This window comes from Micropterus dolomieu, linkage group LG04 (assembly GCF_021292245.1).
Source record: "Micropterus dolomieu isolate WLL.071019.BEF.003 ecotype Adirondacks linkage group LG04, ASM2129224v1, whole genome shotgun sequence".
NCBI lineage: Eukaryota > Metazoa > Chordata > Actinopteri > Centrarchiformes > Centrarchidae > Micropterus > Micropterus dolomieu.
The window spans coordinates 6,778,639-6,806,301 of record NC_060153.1 but is presented as its reverse complement, the minus strand read 5'-3'; the positions used below and the strand labels follow the sequence as shown (position 1 = coordinate 6,806,301).

At 39.4% G+C, this 27,663-nt stretch overlaps 2 protein-coding genes across 4 annotated transcripts in view; one reads left to right on the top strand and one right to left on the bottom strand.

Moving 5' to 3' along the window:
* Positions 1–16,252, bottom strand: part of sh3d19 (SH3 domain containing 19) — an 18,863-nt gene extending 2,611 nt beyond the window's left edge. Inside the window, exons 1-19 of the mRNA XM_046047216.1 lie at positions 16,174–16,252; positions 11,901–11,945; positions 10,444–10,480; positions 9,251–9,291; positions 8,893–8,932; positions 8,501–8,627; positions 7,568–7,742; positions 6,063–7,466; positions 5,050–5,163; positions 4,693–4,784; positions 4,153–4,193; positions 3,830–4,043; positions 3,676–3,744; positions 3,386–3,529; positions 3,223–3,295; positions 2,578–2,708; positions 2,383–2,438; positions 1,925–2,151; positions 1,016–1,065 (exon numbers count right to left, since the gene is read on the bottom strand). Of these exons, the coding sequence (XP_045903172.1) occupies positions 1,016–1,065; positions 1,925–2,151; positions 2,383–2,438; positions 2,578–2,708; positions 3,223–3,295; positions 3,386–3,529; positions 3,676–3,744; positions 3,830–4,043; positions 4,153–4,193; positions 4,693–4,784; positions 5,050–5,163; positions 6,063–7,466; positions 7,568–7,742; positions 8,501–8,627; positions 8,893–8,932; positions 9,251–9,291; positions 10,444–10,480; positions 11,901–11,945; positions 16,174–16,252 (3,159 nt within the window). The remainder of the gene's footprint in view (positions 1–1,015; positions 1,066–1,924; positions 2,152–2,382; positions 2,439–2,577; positions 2,709–3,222; positions 3,296–3,385; positions 3,530–3,675; positions 3,745–3,829; positions 4,044–4,152; positions 4,194–4,692; positions 4,785–5,049; positions 5,164–6,062; positions 7,467–7,567; positions 7,743–8,500; positions 8,628–8,892; positions 8,933–9,250; positions 9,292–10,443; positions 10,481–11,900; positions 11,946–16,173) is intronic.
* Positions 16,253–18,849: 2,597 nt separating this feature from the next.
* Positions 18,850–27,663, top strand: part of fhip1aa (FHF complex subunit HOOK interacting protein 1Aa) — a 34,101-nt gene continuing 25,287 nt past the window's right edge. For all 3 annotated transcript variants that reach the window (XM_046047948.1, XM_046047946.1, XM_046047947.1), the window contains exon 1: positions 18,850–19,062. The gene's annotated coding sequence lies outside the window, so the exon portion shown is untranslated. The remainder of the gene's footprint in view (positions 19,063–27,663) is intronic.

Genomic DNA, 27,663 nt, shown 5'->3' with positions numbered 1-27,663 from the left:
ACTCTGCAGTCTACTTACATCTGAAGGACAGAGGACACTCGTTTGAGGACCACCAGGTGCACATTTTAGACAGAGAAGATGGATGGTTTGAAAGAGGTGTCAAGGAAGCATCTACACCAGGGTCGAGAAGCCGTCATTGAACAGAGGAGGGGGTCTACGCCACCACTTATCCCCCACTTACAATGCTGTCCTTTCATCACTTCCCAGGAAACTCAACAAACGTAACCTATTGGCCTCAGGTGAAGATACCAACGATGGTTGTTCAGTCTTGGCCACAGGTAGTCTTAACGACTGTAACGACTGTCGTCACAGAAACAAGGAACACTAACGAACCAGCGGTATCGATGACCCGGGCCAACGACCCCACTGAGGTTAAATAGCTGAGTTTCCCTGCCAGTCAGTCAGAACTGAAGAAGTCCTTTGGATAAGGGACGAAACGTCTTCCAGTATCTTCAACCAAGTCCAGTTGCCCTTCATTTTAACCTTCGTTGGATAACTATGACCTGGATGACTGAGAATCTTCATAGACATTTTTCTTGTGTTTGGGTGCATGGTCTTTAGGGTGGACCAGTATCTATCCGTGCGTGTTCTTGGGTTTAAAAAATAGGAATGTCGTGTTTGTTGAAAATCATTCTGAGTTTCTCTGATACTCCAGAAACATGGAATGACAATGTTACTGCGTTATCTTTTATTCATCACCCGTAGTGTTCGTCTTCTTCCTGGATCTTGTAGCTGTTTTTACAAAAGGTCCATTTAGGGTATCCACAGGCTTGTGTCCCCTTCGGGTGGTTCTATTCTTCTTCTTGGGCTTGGGTACTGGTTGGTATGTTCTCAGCTCAGCGGTGCAGGGTTCTGATGACTCCTAGCTTATGCTCCAGTGGGTGATGGGAATCGACTGCTATTGACTTTAACCTTCCTTGGATAACTATGACCTGGATGGCTGAGAACCTTCACAGACATTTTTCTTTGATGCATCATCCTTACTGACGCTTTTGTTTATATAAATATCTCTTACCTGAGCAGGTTTAGCAACTTCAGAGTGTGTATTCCGAGAAACAGCCATGCCTGTGGGGAAAAAAATGCCGCACATTTTATGAAAAATGAAATACACATACCCTCCAATCAGGGAACAAAACAAATCTGTGGGGCCAACTTTGAGGTAGTTATTATTGATGTATCAGTGCAATAATGCAGTATGTTCTTCTGTGAATTTGGGGCTTTGTGACATTCTACACTTTAAAACTTAAATTGTTGAGGCTGATTCCAGTATTTTTTATAAGAATTAGAATATAATTCAAAAAGGCATTTGAAACAATACTTCAAATTTCATGGTGGGAAATAAATCCGTAATGTACTTTCCTAATAATTTAAAACTAGAAAGGTCCCTGGAAATAAAGAACTATGTAATCGGGTAGTACATAATAGGGAAAATGGAGACAAGTATTTGCTGATTTCATAAAGAAACCTGCAAACCATTATAATTCAACAGCTAAAGAACAAATAAATAAAATATGACAAATCCAAATAAGTTACATTTTTGAATACATTTGTTTGGAGGTACCATAACTCATGATGACCTCAGTATTTCTAAATTCCTGGCTACTGCACTTGTTGCATGAGTGTGTTAAGGCTTAAAGTTCACTGAGACTTTTTGTAAACAGCTATTTAATGAAATACAAACAGAAGCGCGAATTCCTGACATGCCACAGATTGAAATGCCAGCCAACATAAAACGGAAAAGGATGTACAAAGATTCTTCATTGACAGACACAGCCCCTCTTTTGTTTAGATTCAAGAGGAGAATGTTGTGTTGGTGTAGTCCCATTTAGGACATTGAATATGGACCATATAATACAGTTTCTACTCACTCTTGGTGGTCAAATCAGCACATGAATTGATCTTTAGTGCTTCCAGATAATCTTACCAGGCAGTGCTATCCTGTTGGACTGTTGCTGCTGACTTGGAGGTGGAGGCAGATCTTCAATGACCTCCACAAAGTTAAGAGGAAAGATACCAGTAAAGACGCCAATCTGTCCCCGAGCCCAGTCCTGTCCAATGTACTCCTTCAGCTGGATTACATCCCCCTCAGAGAACGACAGCTCATCAATGTGCTCCCCCTCGAAGTCAAACCTCGCCATGCATCTTGGACCACTTTAGGGGAGGGCAACAACATCTCAAACATTAGATTAGTTGTCTATGAAGATTCTCAGTCATCCAGGTCATAGTTATCCAACGAAGGTTAAAGTCAAGGGCAACTGGACTTCTTCCAGTATCTTCAACCAAGTCCAGTTGCCCTTGACTTTAACCTTCGTTGGATTAGATTAGTTCATCAGATTGGTTTGTAAAGGCTAGTGGAAACAATTTATGATGTAAGAACAGTACCTGACTTTTGCAGGTGGTGGCACTTTGCGCTCAGGGAGGGGTTTTGGTGAATTTGACTAATTGGAGAAATGATAATGAAAATCTTCAAATTACGGAATCCTTAACCATGGTAAACATATCTAAATAACAAGCCCTGTTGTTAAAATGAAGGTGATCGATGCTTTGCAAGAATAGATTTCATTGGTGGAAACTTACCAGGACTTTGACGTAATTGATGGGAAAGAAACCAGTAGATCCCCTACAAGAGCCTTTGTACCACTCACTGTCCACCTGCTCCACCATTGTCACAACATCTCCTGCTCTTAGGGCCAGCTCTCCCTGACCCTCTGTGTGTGCAGAACAAACATATCAGGCATTTTAAACATACAACTTCCAAATTCAAAAAACAAATCTTTGATTTCAGTTCAAAAAATCTTGATAATTTTTTTATTATTATTTTCACCCAAATATCCATGTTTGACATCTTGGAAATAGACTATTCATTTTTGGGTTTTTTGCCAAAAGCGAGATGATAAATCCCAAACTCAAATCTGTGTGTTATGGATCTGGAGTTAGGAGGTGGTTAGCCTAGCCTAGCATAAAGACCAGAAGCAGGGGGAAACAGCTAGCATGACCCTTGAAAAACGTGCTAAAATTTCACAAATATTTGTTTTGTTTTTTGCTCTAGCATAAAACTGCCTCCAGGCTCCATAATCATATAGACACACGAGAGTGGTATAAGAGTGTTCTCCTGAATGTCAAACTATTCTTTTAATATATCGTCTCATTTAATGTTATTGTATAATCTCAGTCAGTATTAACAACTGTTTGATTATTTAAAAAAAACCCTGATGTTTTCACCTGGGATGAAGTCATGTAAGGCCTTCACCTTAAGCCCATAACCAGCTCCACCTGAATCAGCTGGACCAGCATCCTATAGAGAGAGGACAAAGACACCTAAAGGTCAGTCTCAAGCATCAGAGACATGCATTTACTCATAAATGAACAGGACAGGACAAGTTACCTGTGGTGGGGACATGTGTGAGACGGAGGCAAGAGGGGTAATAATCTTCATGCGGGAATTGTGGACTCTGCCTCTGGTGTCTCCAACTTGGCACTCGAACGTATTGTGGTCAATCTCCTCTAGCAGCAGCAGGACTTCATTTTTCTATTGAAAAAAGCCAACAAAAAGGTATTCACTGTTGCTAAATAAACTCTGTAGATCCAGCTGTTTTAGATGGACTGTGGAATTGAGTCTAGTAATGCACGTTTTTGTAAAGCCAATATGTAAGCCAGTGAAAAAAGTTTAGACACCTGAAATGACAGTTCTCCTGTATGACTCCCAAAGTAGTCAAAGCTAGCAATCCCATGAGGAACTTGAAGCTGGTGAAAGAAAGCAAAAATGACAGGTGCTCATCAAGTGGTATCTGAAACATGATTTAATGGTGCAGTGGGATCTCTCTCTTACAGTGTAATTGTTATAGAGACGGTGGCCAGGGTTGGGCCTTGGAGGTAAGACGGGTCCTTTCCTTTGGGGCTTCTGTTGCTGGGGTTTTGGTGAAGCTTCCCATGATGACGATTGGGATCGACCTGTGGCCTGAGGGCTGAATGGGGGAGGTCTTCCTGGGCCTGTTTTGGCTGGAGGTGGGCGAGGTGGGAGGGGTTTGCTTGTACTCAGCCTCCTGAGGTGCAATACCATCATCAAATTGAGAAGAGTAGCATCTTTACAAAGTGTAGCCTACTATCATTTTACATTTAAATTTTACTGCTAGACGTTTCCTCTTCACTCACCTAGGTGGTAGTGATGGCTCTGGCACATATTGGTGAGACTCCTGCAGAAGAATCCAATTGTGGATTTTATTAGCACTCAAAACAACCCGCACGACCTAGAGTACTGGAAACTATAGAAACCAACCTCTAGTTTCAGCTCAGCAGCAGGCAATGTGTTCATAGGGCTACAATAGTTTCTTTGTTTGTAGAAAGCAGAGGAAATGAAGCAGGTATGCCACACAGCTGACTAACAAGATAAACCTGATTGAGACTGACTCAAAATGTACCACGTCAGCGTTTCTAAGTAGATGTGCTGTACACTAATTGCACAAAATCTTTTAAAGAGAGTCAAAAACAATTTTTTGAGGAAAGGCTGAAATACATTAAAGGTTCAAGGACAAAGATGTTGTTTGACAAGAAACATCACTTTCCTGATGTAGTTACAAAGAATAACCTTCACTTTGTGGAAAGCTTAAACTCTCCTGAGATGTTCAGAGGTAGTGTTTGAATAGTTTATAGGTTTGTGATCACCCGTTATCACAAGTGTGATGCAAATCTTACCTGGAAGGATTGGGTGGGCGTTGAGCTTTGTAGGTAGCCTACGGCCTTCTGAACAGGGAGAGGAGGGACACTGTCCTGAAAATTGTCTGAGACTGAGAAGAGATCTGCTTTTACCACAACATACTGAAAATGTGTGCTTCATTATGATGTATACAAAGAAAATGTTTAAAAATAGAAACACAGGTACAGTATGTAAAATATCATTAAACTATAAAAAGTCTTTTGAAACCGTATAAAACATCTGTTTATACCAACATGCACAAATCAAATTTAACAGTTTAACTTGAGTATACAGAAATCACATTCAATTTATATATAGCAAACAGTTTACTGCACATTAGAGGGAGATGGACTTACATGAACCAGTTTTGCTAGGGACCCTGATGGTGGTTGGTCTTCGTGTTACACTTTGTCGGGTGAAAGAGCCTTCATTGCTGTCTACATTACACTGAGGCTTGACCGGGAAATAATCTGAGCAAAGAGACACTTAATTGTATAGCTGTGTATTTACATAATGCTACACTAAGCAGTTTTGGATGTTCAGGAACCATACAACAGACAACACAGTTTTAGTATATAATGTGTAACAGTAGGCCGTCAACTATTTGCTCAAATTTTGGGAAATATGCTTATTTGCCTTCTTGTCAAGAGGTGAGAAGATTAATGTCACTCTTGTGTCTGAATGTTAAGTATGGAGCTAGAGCCATGAGTTAGTTAGCCTAGCTTAGCATAAAGACTGTAGGCAGGGGGAAACAGCTAGCCTGGCTCTCTTCAAAGTTTAAAATACACCTACCATGACATCCAAAGCTCACCAATTAACACCTTGTATCTCATTTGTTTAACCCATACGCAAACATATGTAAAAACGACAGTTTGTGGTTTTAACATAATTGGTGTCCTGTAACTATTTCTTGACAGTTCATTCACCCGCCCAGTATAGATCTGTGCAGCAACTCTGCCGAGCTGTTGACTGTTAAATTGTAGGCCTCTGGTCTTTATGCTAAGCTAGCTAGGCAATGATATTCTCATCTAACTCCAACTCTCATCTAACTGGAATTTCCCAAAACTATTCCTTTGCAGTAAATACCTACATTACTAGTTGCTAGCTGAAGATTTGCTTGCTTCATTTATTTCTTATCATCGCAAACTGAATGCCTGTTGATCAGATGGGGTAAGCCATTTCAAGATTTTAGGCTAATGGACATCTATCATTCTTTTTGATGTTTTTACATACTTGGACTTATACAAGATGAGTTATTTGCTTTCATTGCTGTACAGCACATTGTAACAAGGTCATTTATAAATAAAGGTTTATTAAGAGCAGTATTTTGTCTCAAATAATATGTAACTTAAAATAAAATGCTACTCACTTGATGGACTGTCCCACGCATTGTCCCCGAACATGGAGGCCGAGTTGTGGTTGTTTATATTAAGGTTGGGCTTCAGAGGTTCTTTAAAAGGCTTCACTGGAGGTGTAGGAGGAACTGGTGATGATACCTCATCATAGAAGTTGTTGTCTCTGAACATGGAGGCTGGGTTGTTGTTGTTTATATTAAGGTTGGGTTTCAGAGGTTGCTTAAAAGGATTAACTGGAGGTGTAGGAGGAACTGGTGATGATACCTCCTCATAGGTACTGTTGTCTCCGAACATGGAGGCTGGGTTGTGGTTGTTTATATTAAAGTTGGGCTTCAGAGGTTCCTTAAAAGGCTTCACTGGAGGTGCAGGGGGAACTGATGATGTTACCTCCTCATAGGTACTGTTGTCTCCGAACATGGAGGCTGGGTTGTGGTTGTTTATATTAAGGTTGGGTGTCAAAGGTTTCATAAAAGGATTCACTGAAACTGTAGAAGGAACTGGTGATGTTACATCATCATAGACGTTGTTGTCTCTGGTCAGTACCGAAGGACGTGATCTGTTTGGGATGGGTGCCTTGTTGAGTAAAGTTTGTAGTTCCTCTTTTATAGATCCTACAGGTTTCTTAGGGGGCTGAGGTCTAGGGCCCGGTGTAGGGTTTTGGGGGAGGTTTGTGGATGACACATTTTGATCGTCATCTATACTGTGCTTAAACTGAGGTTTAAGAGCTACAGAAGGTTTAGCAGCAACTGGAGGTTTAATGAACGACTTCCTGGGTCGAAGTTCTGGTTTAGGTGGTTCAACCACATTTCCCTCCTCGGCTCTAGCCTGGCTCTCAAAGGCCTGGATTCTGGCCTGGAAATTGCGTTGACTCTGGTTGGTGTTCATCTCTTCAGCATCTTCACCTTGTAAGGCCTCGTCTGATTGGTTAACAATGTTACCGTCCTCCTCACAATCGTTATCTACACTAAAGACCTCCAATAACTCCTTTAAATACTTGTTTGAGGAAACCTCTTCAGGATCAGATTGAATGCTGTCCCGACTTTCACTGAGCTTGACTAAAGTCTGAACTTTGTCCTCTTCTGTAGTTGCCTGCTTTCGAGACTTTGTACGAGGAAGTGGAACAGGACGTTGACTGAGTTTTGAGTCGGAAGAAGATGGAGTAGTTTCATCAGCAGTGGCAGAAAGAGGTTTTGTAGGAACGTCCCAGTGTACAGTGACAGATCTGGTGAATGTGTGAGTGGAATCTGCTTGGTTGGGTTGCTTTACATCTGACTTAGAGTCCCTTTGGTCCTCAGTGTTTGTGGGTACTGAAGTATTTATTTCAGCATTCTTGTCGGTGGGTGCAACTGTTTCAGTGGCCGGTTTTCTGTCCACTGCTTTCGGCAATGATGGCCTTGGTGGTTTCTGTGGCTTTTTACCTGGAGGGAAATTTAATCATCATGAAAGAATGTGTAGAGCAGAAATCTAACACTAATAGTTTTTTTTACGCATTTACAACATAGATTCTCGTCTTCCTTACCAGCAGGTCTTTTCTCTGCTGAATCTAGAGCAGTCTGTGAGGTGTTTTCCCTCACAGGGTCAGTCTGTGTGGCACTTGTGGTGGTGCAGGTGCTCCGACGGGGGGCTGCAGTGGGCTTGACAATGTGCTCTTCCTGGCTCTTTTCTTGAATCACCTGGTCATAGGATGGTGGGGGCTAAGTCATGAAAAAGAGATTCATGTGTTCATACACCCACACACGTTTATTCCCATACACTATGGCATTTCTGCTTATGGTACCTACTGAGTATTTTATTTAGTGATGTGCTGTATATAAAATTAGGATCAAAGACAGGGCCATAGCTACTATTGAGAATACAGAGGATGTCCTTAAAATGACTCTGAAACAATATTTAGACCTTCAAGTTAAGAAATAAAATAATAATTTTCTATTAGGTGTCTGCTCAAAATTTTCTGAGAAAGAGAACTTTGAAATTCTGGCTACAGCTCTGACTGGCGACCTGTCCAGCGTGTACCCCGCCTTTCGCCCAATGTAAGCTGGGATTGGCTCCAGCCCCCCACGACCCTGTATGCAGGATAAGCGGTTGACGATGGATGGGTGGCTACAGCTCTGCTCAGCTAATGATTTGTAGCTGCATTTGGGGCTGCATGGGGGTGTTGATGGCACAATGGCTATGACACATGCCTTTGGTGTGAGAGACCTGTGTTCAATTCTCCACTGTGACCCATCCACCATTGTGTCCCTGAGCAAGACACATAACCCCTAGTTGCTCCAAAGGCGTGTGATCTCTAACATGTATAGCAATTGTAAGTTGCTTTGTCTAAGCGTCAGCTAAATGAATGAATGTAATGCATTTATAAGCTCAGTTTGTATTGAGTGTTCTAGAAACAGAAGAAATATCATTGGACAGCGCAGACCCATAAAACACCTAATCTAGACACTGGCCCATTTACCTGGGAAACAGTCTGGGTGTCTGCAGACCAGCCTGACTGAGGAGGCCGAGGTAAAACCACAGAGGTTCCTGAGATCCAGTTGTTCCCAGCCAAAGGTTCTGCTGAGACAATGGTAATCTCTGGTCGCCTGAAATACAAATCGTACAAATCTATGTCAGAATTCAGAACATCAAAATACACATGATTACAGATGAATTTGCTCTTCTTGATAACCTGGTTTCTTTCTTAGCCTAACTGGCAAAGTATTTACAACTGTTAATGGGATTATATGTAAACCAACAGATTAGACAACTACATTCGTCTGCATCAGTGAGCAGCAAAATGCATGGTCAAAGAAGTAAACATCAGCAGCAATTATAAAGTTCTCTACTTGGGAATTTTTTTCATTTTACCTTCTGTCTCTGGTATGGTCACTCTGTGCGTTTGTTCTTGCTGAAGGAAGAAAGATCATATTAATTATGTGTCATAAACTTACCTGCTTAGTGACATTTTGTACATGTAAAAACATTTTACAAGACATTTTTACGTTGTTTTTTTTTTATAAGTGGAAACATTTAGATTTCTATTTGTCAAATTGTATTGTCAAATGTCTGAGGGATAAAATGCTGTTCATCCTAAAAAGGATAATAACTCTATAAATTAACTTTAAATCATGACATAATTCTGATTTAGATTCAGGGAATGATTACTTTATGTGTTACTTTTACATGATCTCAAAATGACACTTAAGCTCAGATTTGACAAACTTACTTCGTTTTATAGCAGCTCGTATAGAAGACAGAGGTCCTTGGCTGAAAAGAGATCAAAACAGGAAGCTTTAAAAGTGGAAATAAATAGTTTAAACATTTAAAAAAAATATATACACAATGCATGGAAATGGCTTGAATGAAGTTTATAGCTTCATGTAGTATGTGGAAGGAGCTCAAAGCTGCAAAATCAAAATCCTACTTAAAATAGTTATGGTTTAATTAAGAGCAGGAAAAATGTTCACTTCTACAGCACTATTCAACAAAGTATCAGTTATTCAAGGCAATTTTTGTTATAAAAGTTCAAGATAACTGAAGTATCACCAGGTTTATATCACAAAGCTTTACATAACATAAGAATAACATCCCTGCAAATGCTGTTCATGTGCGCAGTTGAAATCCACCTGCCTTGCAAACACATGGTGTCAAGTACATGGTACCACTTCCAGGTAAACACAGGACAAATGATTACACTTCTGCACAACAACACTGCTCCACACATGCCGAACATATTAGACATAATTTGATATCCCTAGGCTATTTACCTCTCAATGGTAAAGATTCCTTTAAAATCCTTAAATCTCATCACATTGTAATATTAAAAGCCCCTCTGTCTTTGTGCTTTTCGTGTTGTATAAATGTAGAGAGATTAATTGTGATACTCTCTGCTAACTGTCCTAACCTTTACCAAAGCTACAGAAAATTCTCTAGACAGTGGAGGCTCATCACCAACACATATCCTGCTCATTAAGGACTGAGAGTGATGTAAACTGCCTGGGGGAAAGACGAACAATCCTCGCCTCTTCTCGATACCACATGGCTAATTTAAGTGGTTAGCTAAGCTGTAAACACAAGCCTCTTAAGGCCATAAACATCCTTTGTGATTTCTCATCAACTGTGTCTTTGACAATAGGTACATAGGTCTACAAGGGTTAGTAGGGGAGGCTTTACTTTCCTTAATCTCTGTAAACAACAACTAATAAAATGCAGCATGACGTATTCATCCCCATGTTGACTATCTGTCAGTCAGTAAGAATAGATCAGTGCATTGTTTGGTCCATTCACAACCTCACCATCAGCAGATCTGACAGTTAAAGGGATAGTGCCTCGCTTCCAGCAACAGATACAGTTTGGTGAAACTTAACAATTGTTGGCAGTAATGCAAAGAAAACCTAGTTTGATGGAAAAATGACATACCTAGAATGTAAATGATCTGGCTTGGTTCTTTCAGGATCTGTAGAGGAAAACAGAGAGGTATGGGTTGATGTGTATCAACAAAGATAACATTCTGCCACTTATCAACATCAGCGTCATGAAGATTTATGTCTCAAGCGTGGTTTGTTATTGGAGTTGGCTAGATGGATAAAATCACTAATGTGATATAGACATATATTGTGATACAGAATAACAAAAAACTAACCAAAATAACAATAAAGCAGTTCTTCTCATTGATTTGCTACATTGTCCACAATGGCCCACCATGCACAGAAAGATTAAGAGATCGCTAACAAGCTATGAAAAAAACTGACTTTCAGCTTGCATTGTTTTTAAATGTGTTCACATCTATGATCACAGCGAAAGACTTTCAGTATAGTATATTGTCCCATCATTTTAGGATGGCCTAACCTAATGTGTTTCACTTGCTGAGGATCACCTGAAAGCAAAAAGCTCCTATAAAAGCAGAAAGTGGAAATCGTGACTCTGAGTTTTTTACATAACTTTAGCTACCAATCATACCAGACCAAGTAAGGCCATAGCGAGGGTATGGATTTGAGCAAGGGTGCATTTTGTTGCTCATGAATTCAGTGTTTTAATTTGTAAGAGGAACAATGTGTCAGATCATCTTTTCAAAAGTTTCGCATTGATTCATTGCCTTTTGTTTTTACTTGTTGCTTACAGACTGGAGTGTATAAACTAGAAATACAAGAACCTAACCCTCATGAGCAGCATCAGCAATCAACTTTGGACGAACAAGTTAGTCTTAAGTGGTGGTTTGGCTGGTTCTTCCAAAACTAAATTTACAATGATGATGAAACCATAATGCATGTTATTTCCCTTGATACAGAGAACTGCGCAAGTTATTACGAGCAGCAATGCCATACATTCCCTCCTTTTTCACAAATTTACACGTAATACGTTGACACTGTAACTGTATACATACACAGACTACATCGAGTTGTCAAAATGATCAAACTGCAATTAAACTGAACATAAATGCCCATGAAAAAAACTAAAGTCCTAAAAATGGAGGCAGTATGATCAACAGAAACTGTGTTATGTAATGTGATGCTATATTCAGCGTATAATGCCAGGTGGCCATGAACACTGGGAATATGGCTGTTGAAAGGGATTATATATATGTTAGTTAAAATGAAAGTCATTAAATGTTCTCTCCTATAAAATAAAAAACTGCATGTAGCCTGTGGAAAGTGAAATTAACTGGTACATTCCAGGTGCTGCTTCAGGCGCATACCATACACTCTATTACTTCCTGTACTATTTGGTGGTAACCTGAATTTTCTGTCTCGCCCAGACAACAACTTTTAAAAGGAGCAAAATCTAGATTACACATCCCAGTCCAGGAAATAGTCTAAACTAATAAGACTCTCATCTGAAAGCAAACTGTAGAAGAATACTTAAGAAAAAACACAGACAGTGGTTAAAGTCAGCATTGTTGTTAATGCCTCTAGCTTGAAACCCTGAACTCGTTGGCAGTCAAATCCACCTGTCACACCTGTTTCTTGTTATCCATTAAGGCCACAGTGCTACTACCTCGAGTTTCACTTTAACAACATGTGAGAAGAGAGTTTCTGTTCTTTCACTTAATGAGAAAGACGTTTTTTAGCAACTGCCGGACAAAGTATCAAGCTCTGTTACTTCACACATACACACACACATCACCGTTTCCTTGTTTATATGCAGTCTGACAAGAGACATAACAGTACAGTTGTCTGGTTAACTTTACTTTCACTTATGCATGTGTTGTGCTGTTGCCCTCTACAGAGCGTGACTCAATGATGCCCCTACCTGTGAGGAATTAAAGGAATAAATATAAAATCTGCAACATCAAAAGGATATTTCCACCAGGATCCTCCCTCATAGTCCATCGAGTGTGTGTCTGAGCGCGACAAAGAAGTTGAAGCAAGCAGTCACAGATAACAGAAAAAAGAGAGGGAGGGCCCTGTAATATCTCAGCCCTCCTGTGTTCACTTGGCCATTCTGATCAACTGGAATGTGGTCATTCTGGAAGAGGTGGTTGTGCCACCTTCAGTGTCTGTTTCCTACAAAGTAAAAGGTTTGAAAATACTACTACTAATTAACACCAACAATGTGTACCTCTATTGAGTCATAAGATCAAGTGTTGTACACACAAGATACTGAACTAAATAAATAAACTGGACATGACAAATAATAAAAACTACAAAGTAATAAGAGAAAATTTGCAATCACAGAAACACTCCTGTTCCAAAACCTTGGGTGCCATGAGTTAAATGCTGTTTCACCAACGGTTTTCAGGCTGCACTTTGAAACAGTTAAAAGGTTCACAGAGTACCTGAGGACTTTGCACCCTGATGATACATTAGAAATGGTAAATAGCAGATTTGGTTATTATTCTAGATTAACACCTTTCAGTTGAATTCAGAGTTAAAATAATAATATTTTAAGAGCTCACTGGTTGGCTTGGGTTAAGTCTTTGGGTCACTTTCTCTGTGGGGCTTTGTACCAATTACCAGCACTCCAATTTTATCTTGTCTGAGCTGCAGGATTAATTGCAACATTGAGATATTAATATCTCAAATACATTTTTAAAGAGACTGAACCGGAAGAAACAGCAACACACGGATGTGTATTATGCAAGGAGATACAATAAGATAACATTGTCTGGGACTATAGGAGAGCAAACTGGTATGTAGATTCAAAAGCAACAGCCCTAGATGTGATCACAATATAGCCTGTGGTAATACCACAGGACAATTAATATAGACAAAGCAGAAATTCTTAATTGAGTGTGGCATCCTTTAAGAATCCAACATATCTAATTAAAAAAGATAAAATGGTGCTAAAATGTTGCAATGCCTCATGACATAGAGCTATAGCTATAGGCGTCTATATATAGAGCTATAGCAAAAGGTCAGGAGATCATCAAACTTATTACAATTCACCGTACGGGTATTATGAATGTCTGTCAGCATGATCTGGTCTGACAGTAGTTCATCCCACGGTTGTTGAGAACCACAAATGGCAACCAGCTGGTAGCACTAGATGAAAACTCACAAGATCACCAAACTAATCAGTATTTATCCTCTTGGGACCATGGATATATGTACAAAATGTCACCGTAATCCATTCAATACTTGTTCAAATTTTTCAGTGGTGAACAAAGTATCCAATTGAATGGCCAATGACATCGCTGTCCCTTAAAAAGCATGAGGATTATTTGAAAGAACATTTATAGTGCCCCTAATTTAAGAAAATACAAATTCCTGCCAGATTCTTTGACAAGCCCCATGAACACCTATAGTTTTGGATTCTATTTCTAATCATATATCCCTTGGTATTTGTGGATCACTGACACTTGAAAAGACACCACAAACACACGAGAAAGCTGCTGAAGTCAGCAGGAAAGGTTTCCCTTCACAGCTGCACTCTCACTTAAACACATGCTGACATTACTCAGCACAGCAACAGCAGTCACAGAGCAGCTGGTGCAACGGATGGCAACAAAGGGAGAGAAAGAAAAACAATCTGTCATACTACACCCGCCAGAACTTCATATGTGCAAAATCTGATAGAGGGTTTAACTTTAGCCTTTCTCCAACTTCAGCTAAACTGGCACCAATTAACCTAGCCTGCATGTCTTTGGTGGGGTTTGAATCCACAACCCTCTTGCTGTGCGGCAACAGTGATAACCACTGCACCACCGCGCCACCCAAGATGAATCACTAACAGGGAGCATTTAACTGCAGAATGAGTACTTTTACTTTTGATACTTGATTCTGATAATACTTACATACTTTTACTTAAGTAAGGTTTTCAGTGCAGGATTTTTACTTGTAGTGGAGGATTTTCACAGTGCTGTATTATCACTTTTACTTAAGTACAGGATTTGAATACTTCTTCCCCCCTTGGGGTGTCTTATTGAACATGCAGCGATAAACACAACATTTTTGCTGTTGTTAACAGACAAAGCCATTTATCTTTCACTAAAAACAAGACCGATAATAGTGTGATGAGTGAGTAATACAATGTCAGCAGCTGATGTGGACCTTTAGTCAGAGATGATTAGGTGGTGTCAAAGCTGACGAGTGATACACAGTGGAAACCACCTGAAAATAGTTCCAATGGGTCCAATGCAAACCACTGACGTTGGAATGTATCATATCAAAACATTCTGAAAGGATGGAAAACTGCATCTAGTGCAGACAAGTACAGCTTGTTTATGACACAGCAGCCTGTCTGCCCAGAGAGACTGACAGAAATTTCCATCTAGGCAGCTGGTGGGGTCAGGGTGTGGTTTGGGGGTGTAGTCGGAGCTGATACATTGGCTGCAGATAGCCGTGCAGGGCAGGGCACAGGGGAGTTAGAGAAATAAGAGTTTGCACACCAGGTGTTGCTAAAAAAAAAAACAAGGAACAAAGAAAACAGTGTTATATTGACAAGGAACCTTCTTCTGAACCATAATAGAGGGGAATTAAACTAATACTGAGACTATACTTGTATGAGAGCCCTGATACTGACTGATACTGAAAGCTAAGGTTTGTTCATTAAATCACAGGCTTAATACTGACGCTACAAACCTATAAGCAAGCCAGTTTCTGGCGACAGACTCTTCCCAGCTCTGTTTCCTGCTGCCCCTGTTACTGATGGATTTCTCGTTAATGAGAAATCCATCAGTGGCTGGTATAAATGGCACTTTCACCAAATGGGGCACTGAGGATTTGTCAGTGATAAGATAACATTAAAATAAATATTTGTTCTGTCAAGTCATTGCTAATTAGTTGATTGTTTATGACAGAGTATGTAAACTGCGCCATTTAAGCAGTTTAATTGAATGAAACCAAACTGTCCTTTGTGTTGTGCTTTAGTATTTTGTCTTGAATGGAAAAAAATACTTTTTGTAGAATTTTAGTGAACTTCCACCCAGGAGACCAAAACATGGCGACCAGGCTTTACTGCTTCATGCTATGTAAGAGTTTTGTGTCTCATAGCAACTGAAGGAGGACCAAAGGTATCAAAGCATGGATATTTAAATGAAGGAAAGGATCTTCAAAAGCAAGTTGATCAAGATCAGATTTTTGCATGGTAGCACCTTATCTCCAAATCATCTAGAATTTTCATTTTTGTTGTGCAGTAATTAATGTTTGAGGTATTTTTCCCACTGTTGCAGACCTCACTTAGTTTCCATTAATTTTTGCATGGCATGAAAATCAAAAGGCAGATATTTCATACCAGTATGAACAATAATGTGTCTTTGACAAAAATAAATGCATACTTGATGTTCATTGTTATTGATTACACAACCCAACTAAGTTTGCTAATTGTTTTTCATCTAGTAGGCTACATTAATGAATGGAAAACAGTGGATGTCTGGAGTGGAATGAAAAATACTGTACACCCACCTTTCTAAATCACAACATCATGATTTGCTTAATCTTGTTAAGTATATAAACTAACGTGATTTTAAAATAACCATTAAACTTCACTGCCAATCACAAAACGCATTAAGTCTGTACCTCAGCTCTAAGAAGTCAAAATCATATGATAAATGTCGACAACAAATGAACAACTGACATATTATATATATGCCCATATAGGCTATTTCATTATTTTTTTACATCGACCTTTTCAGTACCCGTTATGTGTTTCAGGAAACTATTAAGCTCATCCGAGGATTGTAAGCCTGGGAGGCTACATTCGCAAACATACCTGTTGCCCGGGGTCTGTTCCGGACGTCCCGCAGATCTCTGCGCTGCCCCTCTTCCACTTCACGCCGGGCTTCGGCCATTGCGATTTAGAAAGACGAAGAAATAAAAAGAAATAAATGAAATACACCAGAAATCCGTTATGTAGCTAGTTCATCTCACACGGTCGATAAAACCCTGGTTGCTGTCCTGTCCACTGGGAGTTTCACTTTGTCCTGCCCACAGCAGCACTTTCTCTGCAGTGGATGGAGGTGGTGCCAATATCTGTCCGGGCCCCCAACAGGCAGCGCAGTCCAACTTTTGCGTGGGAATGTACACAGTCAAAGCAGGATTAAGTTGCCCGCCGACAACAGGCCTACCAAACATATTATCCAATTAGCTCATGGTTAAAACTTCAAAAAAATAAAAATTATTTGTTGAGGAAATCAAAAAAATGCAGGGATTTTTGGTGCATTGTCTCCTCAGAACAACCTTTCAACAACCAAGAAACTGACCGTTATGTACCTCGTGAGGATGAGGAAAAATCTAACCAATATGGCTTAAATATTGATATTTTAATTAGTCAAGTATTCAATTTTACCTCCCATCATGAAGTTCTAAATTGTATTTCTCCAAACTCCAGGAGTAAAAGTATTTTTTTCACATAGGCCTATGGGCCAATTAAATCTAAAAATACTGGAGTCAGCCAATAAATGATCCACCATGGGTCAGTTTTAAAGCTGGAATCTAGGCAACATTGGAGAAACTGGCAAGAGACTGCTTTTTAAATGATCTATCTCCTTTCTTCAAACCTCCCTCAAAAGCCACTTCTCCAAAACACATTTTCATTGGGTAACATAGGCCAGCCATTCGGTCCAAATCAAATCATTAATACAGTCCTGCCACAGCCACAGACACCGTTTTTTATTTTTTTGTGTCAGAGCACTTGGTTTATTGATCAGGATGTAAGGAAAATTTCAACAAATATCAAAATTCTGAAATAATCTGAAATAAAATTGCCTACCCTAGACATAACTTCAGGGTCCACTGTACTGCAGAAAATCTGTAGGACACTTCACCTGAAACCTTTTCTATCTGCAAATAAGTAATGTATTGTCACCTGTAGTTAGTCCCTCAACTATACTCATGTCGCATATTCAACATTGATATTTGTCTATTGACTTACATGTCTTTGGTTTTTAATGCACAGCCTGAGCCATCTGAAATAATCCTTATTGAGTCGTCTTAAGGAGCTACAATTGAGGTACTTGTATGCTACTGGAGTATTTCCATGTTGTACTACTTTATACTTTTACTCCACTACATGTCAGAGGGAAATATCGTACACTGTATTTTGTTTACATTTGACAACTTTGGTTACAAATTATGTTGCAGATTCAGATAGTTAATACAAAATAAAATCAACAAAACACTGTAAACTACCCTGAGTTAAAATCAGCCTTACCTTTGCTGGCTGCAACATTCAAGTGATGCATACACAATGTATCACTATTTATCACTATTTTATAATCAAATAATATACAGTATATGGGCTATTCTGCATTCACTTTTAGGATGCTAAAACTTTTGTAGTTTTGCATAAGTAACATTTTCAATGCATGACTTTTACTTGTAACCGATTATTTCTACACACTGGAATTGTTATTTTTACTTGAGTAAAAAATCAATGTACTTTTCCTGAATTCTGAATAAATGGATCCACAACTGTGGGAAAATGGCTGCTCTTCCAGTAGATGTCGCTACAGACCTCGTCATTTTTATAGCCTTAAAGAAACTTTAAATTAGAAATAAATTTATCTTTCATTTGAATAAGGGCCACTGTTTTCAGTTTAGAAATCACTACAGAATATTATCTGGGAATTTTGTGTTTAGTGTTTTAAGTTTGCTCCAAATTGTTAAAATAGTGACTTGGGCTAAATGTATCCTTCAATCAAGCATAAACGAGGGTTCTGCCTTTTTCATAACTCTACAGTAGCATTTCAGGATGGAAATCACAATGATCCCACAGGAACTGCAGCTGGGAATAGCTAATAACTTAAAGCAGAATTCCATGTCAACACGGATTTTAAAAAAGGCCTTGAAGAAGGAAACTCTCAGTTTCTGGATCAACTGGAATAAAATATGTTTGCATCAAATCATATTTTTGAAAGACTCGTTTGTAGAATTTGTTTATCTCACTTTTTTTGTCCAACAGGTGACGACATACTGTAGATATCCACGTCAAACCGGAATGATCTCATCATATTTCTTCGTTTGATCGTGCATTGATGAACGTGACCTATTTGATGAATAAAACTAATTAAATATCAGTAGGAATCAGGCATATTGTAATGCGGATAGAAGATTCTGTAAATGTCATCCAAACTAAGGCTTTTGGAAATTGGATCCTGGAAAATAAAATAAAAATTCCATTCAATAGGAGTGGTGTTTTTGGCGACCAAGGCAGACTGTTGACTCCACATTTACGTGGATTACCCTATAACCTACCATCTGTAGATTATTGATACCAGTACAACTACTATAGCTCAGTAGCCTATCTAGGGCACTTATTTTGCTTTTATACATGCATCCACTTATCATTTCCACGCACAGAAAATGTCAAACACACATGAAAACACTCCACCAGTGGACGTGGGCCTGTTGTGGGTGAGTGGGAGGAGCGTTCAAATGAGGATTAGTGCGGCTTTACCTTTGTGTGAGCTGCGGACCAGGTTAAGTAGCTTAAGCGGACTGGTATGAAAGAAGGAAATTGTGGAGCTGTGACCAAGAGCAACTTGGTTATTTTCTCCTGAGGGGACATACTGAGTGCTTGTTTGTGGTAAAACCTGCTGTTCGACGCCGCTCAAAACTGCTGTGCGCTTTTCCCCGTCCAACCCGGAGGATCCGTTCAGCGGTAGGAGAATCAGAAAGAAAGATCGAAACACAGGCCTTGTTTACAGCTGTGCCTTTAATTTACCTGTTAAAGTACATTTCAGTGACATTTCTGGTGCTGAAGGACCATGTGGTTATGTGTTTTGCTTTCCGTGACAGTTGCGGAGTCTGTGATTGACATGTGCGGGTGGGTGGACGGGTTGGGTCTCTCCCAAGAGTTATTCGTGAGGGGGGGGACCAAAAGTCTCTGCTGGGTTTACTTGGGGATTCCCAGTAAAGTTCCTTCTGGTTTAGCGTCCTTGTAAAGTTAAAGAAGTGAAATCTGCATTATGGCTGTTCTTCTGTGTTTCCATCGTGCTGTACTGTTGTGTCCTCACCATAGAGACAAAGTAGACCCACCCTATCGCTAATCATATAGTTCACAATCTGGTTTCATAATCTTGCAGTAACATGCAGTGCTCACAGCCTCATTCCTTGGCATATTATATCCACGTGCTGATGTTATGAGCTCTTGACAAAGTTATATTTCAGCCACATGCAGGAGAACTGTGACATGCAGCCTGTACCTGTCCTGATTCACCTTTAAAGGCCCCCTGTCCCAATGAGCTCAGAACAAGCGAGAGGGAGACAGAATACAGGTGGTGTTGAGTTACCAGCAAACATCATTAATGTTTCATGGCTGGCCATCTTGCGTGAGTGTCATTCCTTCACAGGTGTTCTCTTCCACCTGCTAAATCAATGTCAGTCTAAATCACCTGATGTAAACTGAGCGTCTGAGGTTAGTTTTTGGGAGAGAAAAGATGTCAAACATGAAGGACTAAAACTTTGTTGTTGTTCAGGTCTCTCTCTCTCTCTTTCTCTCTCTGTGTGTGACTCAGCTGCAGGGAGGTCTTTTTCCACCCTGTTTGTTTGTGTGTTTGTAAGTTCAAACTGATTTATTTTTTCCGATAAACAGTCCAAACCCCAAAGATTATTTAGCGTACAATCATATAAAACACAGAAAAGCACCAAATCCTCACATTTGAGAAGTTGCAACCAGAGAGTTCTTGACATTTTTTGCCTGAAAAATGACTTAATAAGACTTTATACCAATGCAATATGGGGCTATTTTCACTTGAACTGAACTTATCTGAACACACTTGAATGATACACACCTGGTAGTATCCAATTATTGCTTATTTTATTTATTTATTATTATAAATATCTTTATTATTCTTATTATAAATAATAATACTATTGTAAAAGAGTTCATTTGGAGCACTGTGCATGAATGCCTTCTCATCATACCAGCCAAACGTACGATGACCCTGTGGAACCAGCCCTCAGTTTTTTGTACATGAGGGTCATTACTGACCTTTACAAATCGAAGTTTGAAAAAAAATTCATACAGAAAAGTTTGGAAAAAAAAGTTTGCCCAGTTGTCATGGAGACAATTTAGTTGTCATCGCGTGATTCGTTTGAGGTTTTGGTCATGGTCACTTTCACATCCCCCACCCACTCCAATACACAGCCATTTGTTATCAGGTGACTGAAGTTACATACTCGCGTGAAAACACCTGAACCATCTCCATCTCCTTTTTTTGGTCAAACTTTGTTCTTTCATTATGAGAATAACTGTCCTCCACAAACGTCTGCAAGTCATCATCAAATGTGGCCACTGTGGTGTCTGAGCTGGTTTTAAAAATACTCTTCATGTGGTTGCTCTTAAAAGCCCCACTAGCACACTACCAGGGGAAGTATTGTAAATATAATCAGGGTTTCTCAGCAGAATGACCACTTAAAAGGTATTTGTCACTGTAAAGGATGTGAAATTATGAGGTTTTCAGAATTGAAGGGAAGCAGTTTAGTGTGATTTTGTTGTATTTAACAAAGCTGCACTTATTCAGCCTAGATTTGTGCAATCTGACCAGTATGTCCATCATTGGTTGCATGCTCTGAGATGTCTGATATGATTATCATATCAGATTCACTCCAGAGACAAAAGCAAAACACACAAAACATATGTTGAACGTAAATACTGCTCTAAAGCAAGAATGCAAGCAAAGTTGTAATATAAGTCTTTGGAACAGTTTCTGAGGAATGTGTGGCTAATCAGTCATATGAGTTGGTGTGGTGATGTGCAAGAGACCTGGGTTCAGTTCCCCACTATGACACATCCACCAATGTGTCCCTGAGCAAGACACTTAACCCCTAGCTGCTCCAGAGGCATCCGACCTATGACATACATAGCAATTGTAAGTCACTTTGGTTAAAGCGTCAACTAAATGAGTAACTGTAAATGTATGATAACTGAAGGTCTTTAGAGGGGACTTTAAAGTGAGTCTCCATCTTACATACAGTATAAGTTTGGGAAATAAGTGCTGCTGTAGTCAACATACAAGCAGGGGTGTGTGTGTGTGTGTGTGTGTGTGTGTGTGTGTGTTTCCCCTTTCTCACCACAGACACAGCCAGCTCAGCTTTGTCCCGTGTTTGGAATTAGCTAGCTTGTGTCCCCATGCTGACCCTGGGAAGTAACAGACGACATGACAGCTCTATGGTAATGGTGACTAGAAATATCTCAACGATTTTGGAAATTGGATTTCTTTCCAACAGGGTCGCTTTCATTTATCTAATCCATACACAAACAGAAATGTAAAAAAGACAGTTTGTGGGAGATACGTCTAAAACAATTTCTTAGCGTACAAAAAGCCAGGCGCAGTGAGGTTGCCAATTTTTACATTTCTGTTTGTGTATGGATTAAACAAATTAGATTTGTGTTAATGAGAAAGCTTTGGAGCTGTTGGTAGGCATAGGACCCGAGAAGAGAGCCAGGCTAGCTGTTCTCTTCTTAGCCTATGTTAGGTAGGCTAACAACGTACTTGACTTTAACTCCATATGAAACATACAGACATCACCGTGGTCTATTCTGTTAATGACATTTTCCACTAAAGATGTTCAACGAAATATGAGAATTTTATTGTAAAATATTCAGATTTGGGAGTCGTTGTGGTATTGGCCCATTTGTTGGCTAGCCTGTGTTCCAGCACACCCCCACCCCCCACAAACTTTCTGCGGTTTAATCAGGTTGAACCACTTCTGTTGTCCAAGAATGAACTGGAATGAAGGAACAACTTATGTTTACAGAGCTAATGTGTAAGAGGTGAGTGTTAAATACTTTTTCAAAGAGCCATTTTTATTTTAATTGATGAGAGAGAAATGCAGAATGTAGCGTTATGTAGAGAAGTGCGCAGCCACTTGAAAGCTAGAGTAAACATTTTCATTTCCTTAATTAAACCAGTTTCAAATGGCAATGTAAAGTTAGTCTTAAATGGTGAAAACAGATCAGAGAAAGAACAGGTTCACAGTTATCCACACCCAAGCAAATATTTGACATTTGGGACACAGTATTCCCTTTAAAAACAAATTCCAGTTTTTGAGTTATCTGTGTGTCATAGCTTTTTAAAAGGACTCCATAATCAAAAGTTTCAAAAGCTAATTACATGAGTGCAGTGCTGCAGCTCTCGGATAAATATCTCTGAACATCATAGACATGCCGTATCTTCTGTCGTCCTCCCTCAAACATGGATCTTTTTTTTTTATCAGCAAGTGAACCCTGATGCAAACGAGCTACAGAGGAAGTAGCAGAGATAGGCTATACCCACGCTAAAACACATTCTTATCACTGACAGAAGCCTATTGTGGTGTGGGGTTAGGCTGAAGCCTCATACCAACTTGAAAGTAGGAATGATGTCACCAGCCCACGTTGTGTACATGCAATGTGGTAATTTAGTCTGTGAGGGTCAGAAAAAACATTTCTAGTGACCAAGCAGAAGTGTCATTCTGCGATAACACACGTATTACGCAGATTCTAATATTTTTAGCTTCATTTATTGGTAAGAAAACAGCGTGCCTCGCAAACATCAGTATGCTAGCACTGACATTGTGAGCATATTGCCAAGCTAGGATTAGCGTTTAGCTCAAAGCATCGCTCTAAGTGAAGTCTCACAGAGCCCTTAGCATGGCTACAGCCTCTTTGTCTTGTTAGACTAAATATGACAAAACAAAACAAAACCCAAATACATTCAGTTAAAATGAAAGGAATTCAGTTTTTTAATCCGCGAGAATTGTATACCTGACACAAGACCATGACATACGGATTTAAAGCTTACAGAAAATATAATTGTTACACTGTTAAATAAATCAAATGTGAAATGTTGGGATGTTTTTGTCCAAAAAAGGCCTTGTCTAAAAGTTTGAAAAAACATGGAGTCTGCGTTCTATCACAGGGTTATCCGAGGTCTTACACCATGGGTGGTGAGGAAAAATCAACACACATGTACTGTATACTCCCATAATATACATGCACTGACTCGTGCAGACACAGGCATGACATCACACTTTTGCAAATATCAGTGGCAGCAAGCAGGACACTGTCTCCTTTGTCCCCATCTAGAGTAGTCTTATCTTTCCACTGTAGGCTGAATTCTCTTTCAAGAGAGTTGCAGCATGTGAAGTTGGCAACGTGTCTCTGATCTTAACAATGTGGCATAAGGTTCTCTTGTATTGTCTTGTTGGCCTCTGTATCTACTTCATTTATAGAGCTAAGTTTTTAGAAAGCCTATTTTCGTTCCCGAGTGTTTGGTACTGCTGTGCTTATTGACTATCTATTTTAGCTCCTCCTCTTCCCCCTCCCAGCTAAACTAAGCACCTGTGTTTGTGTGTGTTGTGTGTGTAACATGTTAATGAATCTCTTCTCGTGATCACAGAGTAATATGGTAGGACCAGCCTGTTCCTGAAACCAGTTTCAAGTTGAATACAACAGCCACCACCCTGCTAACCTTCATATGCATGTGAAAATCCACAGACATGAAGCATGGATCCGCTTGCATAACCACAGTCTTATCTCATAACATGGTATTATTCAGCACCTTTTAGGGTTGTGGAGCCTATGACAGGCTATTAGGGATACTTCTTATGGAAAATTATAATTTATGTATGATAGGATGAAATTCAACGGACATTTATTAAACAAATGCAAAACAATTGTCTACATTTCAGAGAAATTCTTCTTTTTAAAGATTTTTCCATCTGTCCACTTATTTTCACTGTAGGTCCGAAACACTTGTGTTTTAACTATCGTTGATGTCCAAGGACAACCATAAATCTCAAAATCTGGACTAAGGGATTAGCTTTTCCTACTTTTAATCATAATAATAATAATAATAATAATAATAATAATAATCCTATTTAAGGTTTTTTTAGGTTAACTTTACCATATTTTATTCTCCTGTTTTAAATAAGTCTCTCCTAAAGAGAAATGGTTGAACACAGTGGTCACTGCCCCACTGGCTGAAGGGAATAATGGAGACATAGATAAGAAAATGAATGGCTTTTTCCTTCCTGCCATGTTGTTCATTGGATGAGGATAGTGAAGACAATAAATCGTCAGCCCAGGCACTATCTGGCCCTTCAATGGCTTCACCTGGAGCCCTAAATATTTCAGCAGCTGCTAACACTTTAATGGGCCTGTCTTTCACTGAGTTGCCATGGCTGCCACCTGGCCACTGTATATTTCTACTCTGCCAGTGCCACCTACAGCAGAGGGGACAGACTTTAAGACTGACTTTTCGTCTGTCTGCTGGAGGTAACAATCATAGTATAGCACCCAAAATGCTACACCTTAGAGAGCAGGGAAGTTTAGAAATGAAATATAGAACAATGAAATGTGTTTTTGTAAAGTTTAAAGTATATCTGCTTTGACTTTTTTTCAATCAAGTCTCTGGGATTGAGGTTAAAAGCTCCTGTTTAGCAAGAAAGAAGATTGATTCTGAGTAAAGGGTGCGTCTTGCCTCTAAGCTATTTGTCCAGACCACGCCTGCCTGTATGAAAACCTTTGGGATGGCGGAAAGCTGACAATGCCAGAAACCAGATCAGAAAAAAATGACAGAACCCCTAGAGGCAAGTATTTCTCTTTTATGTTTCCACTGTGTTTGCTCCTTTCAGCCTGGGGCTTTATCTCTCTTGATTTTTTTCGTTTTTTATTCTTACAAAGCTACTTTGGCAAAACATTGAAGTGCACCACAATAGCTGGGCTCATGTTTACTTAGGAGTGAAGAGCCTCTTTATGCAACACCACTTGTACAACCATTCACACTGAATAGAATAAGAAATCCCATAGTTTTCAGCTATATCTGCGTAGTGATAATAAATTATTACTTAAACCGATACAGTTGGAACTGCCGGAAAGGCATGACATTTTTCAGCAAAAATGGACTGTTCGTAACAACTCCTGGCCATCATCCAATTCCTTGTTCAGAAGGATCAGCCAAACCCTACTTTTGTGGAAATCTGGGGGAGATGACTTAAGCTGCAGCAGCTCCTAAATGCTGCCAGACCCATCATTAGAAACCGCACACAGCTAGTGCAAAGAAACCAGACAAAGCTTAAAGTAATGGGGCATTGTGTCTGTCTGGTAAGACAAGACAAGGGAATTCAATTTTGATTTTTTTTACAGCTTTTGTTTTTATTATTTCATTTTACTGAGTTGAGAATATTTATATTTTAATATGGGCACTACTTTTCAGTCAGAGCACTGTCAATCACCCAAGACCCACAGGAAAACGTGAGTGTTGACCAAATATTAGAAGCACATCTCAGTATAACACAAGACAGTTCAGCCACACCACAAACTACAGCCTCCAGAATGACCATAAAGTTTAATCAACCTCTCTACACCTCTCTAAAACAGTTTCAACAGGTGGCAGGATTATGCATCAGTGATCATCCATCCATCCATTGTCAACCGCTTATCCTGCGTACAGGGTTGCGGGGGGGCTGGAGCCAATCCCAGCTTACATCGGGCGAAAGGCTCAGTGATCATTATAATTTTAACAAAGTACTATTGTTGTTATTATTAGAATCGTGGTGGTGGTGATGATGATAATAATGATAAAAACATTTAATGGCAGATGCGTTTATAATTATTGGTGTGACTAACATCATGGCCCAAAATATGAATGAAGAGTCAAAAACTTGTCAAGAGAGAAAGAGAAGAGAGGAATATGATCGATGCATCAAAGCTTATTCAGTTAAATAACACAGCAGCAAAAACCGTGTTGTGATGTATTTGCCCTAATGGCATGTTTCTCGTCCCCCTGATTTGATTTGTAATGATGCTGCTTTCCCCAATCCATAGTCTCGACATACAAAATTAATGAATTGTTAATGCATCATTCTGCACTGAGGGGAAATCCCTGGCTGGATTTGTTTGCTCTGTGGCTCATGTCTCTGACTGTGGAGAAGTGGAAGCAACAAATATGTGTAATTGTCAAATTGCCATAACTGGAAATGATCAAATCAGAAGAATCCAGCGAGTCTTGTGTAGCAATGAGATGGCTATTCTGGTAGTTTGAGGCTGTAAACAGACAAATACATACACGACACTGCAATCTCAAACATTCAGATCTTAAACTATTTCAGAACCAACTCTCAGATTCTCTCTCACACACACACACACACACACACACACACACACACACAGTATGTATTTTTAACAACCTATATTTTGGGATGTTTGTAAGTAGTAAATAAGTAAGTAAGTAAGTAAAATTTATTTAATATAGCACCTTTCACAGAGCAAGTCACAAAGTGCTTTACAGTGATAATAACAATAATAAAAGCAACAATAAAATAGTGGAGAGATCAGACAATCATACAAAAGCATCAAACATTATAAAGGCATCAATCAATATAATCAATGTATTTGTGTATATTAACAGGCGCATAAATAATCAAAATCAAGGCATTATGTATTTTTGTCCCATTTCTGGCCCTCCTGTATTTCAGGTTATTTTGGGCAAGTAGAGCAGTGTCTTCTGGGTTACTGTGGGCTCCCACTGTGTGACAACATGACAGCAGGTACTGTAAATGAGAGCATGATGTAGGTTATGACTTTCATTAATGGGCCTTTTATTAGATAGTAGTTCTTCAAACATACTTCCACAAGTGGTGTTCTATGTTGTGCGGAAAGTGTCATATTTCATTGGATTGTTGTTTTATTAGCTCAGTCTCAGTTGTGGTGTTAAATCCAAGTCTTGATGGCTCATAGTTCAGACAGAAATGTACTGTACCAAACGGAGCATTTTTGAGAGAAGTTGTTGCTAGTGTATTGTTGTCTGAGAGGAGCTAATCACTGCTTACATCAGACTAATCTTGCAATCTGTTTTACCGCTGAATAAATGACAAACTGTAGGTTTTTGACTCTCAAGACATCTGTACCACCCATGAGAAAGACTTGAACAAAAGAGCAGCAGAAAATTTACTTGAAGCAAAGTGAAGGCTGATAAACAGGTGAAAAGCTGCTTTAAAAAAGTGAACCTGGTCAGAGTGAAATACAGCAAGCAGGCTGATGGACGATAAGAAACGTGAGCGCAGCAAATCGGGCTAACCTGGCAAAATGTTTTATTTTCTAAAATAAAGAACCCTATTCAGCCTGTTCTGGTTTTCTGCACTTCCAAGTCAGAAAAGGCTCAGCAGGAGATAATAGTCCTATCATGGTTTGCCTTACTAGTGACTTTAGCCCAACCAGTAATGCATTTTTGAGGCAAATATTTTGATATATTAGAGTTTTAAAAATCTGTTATAT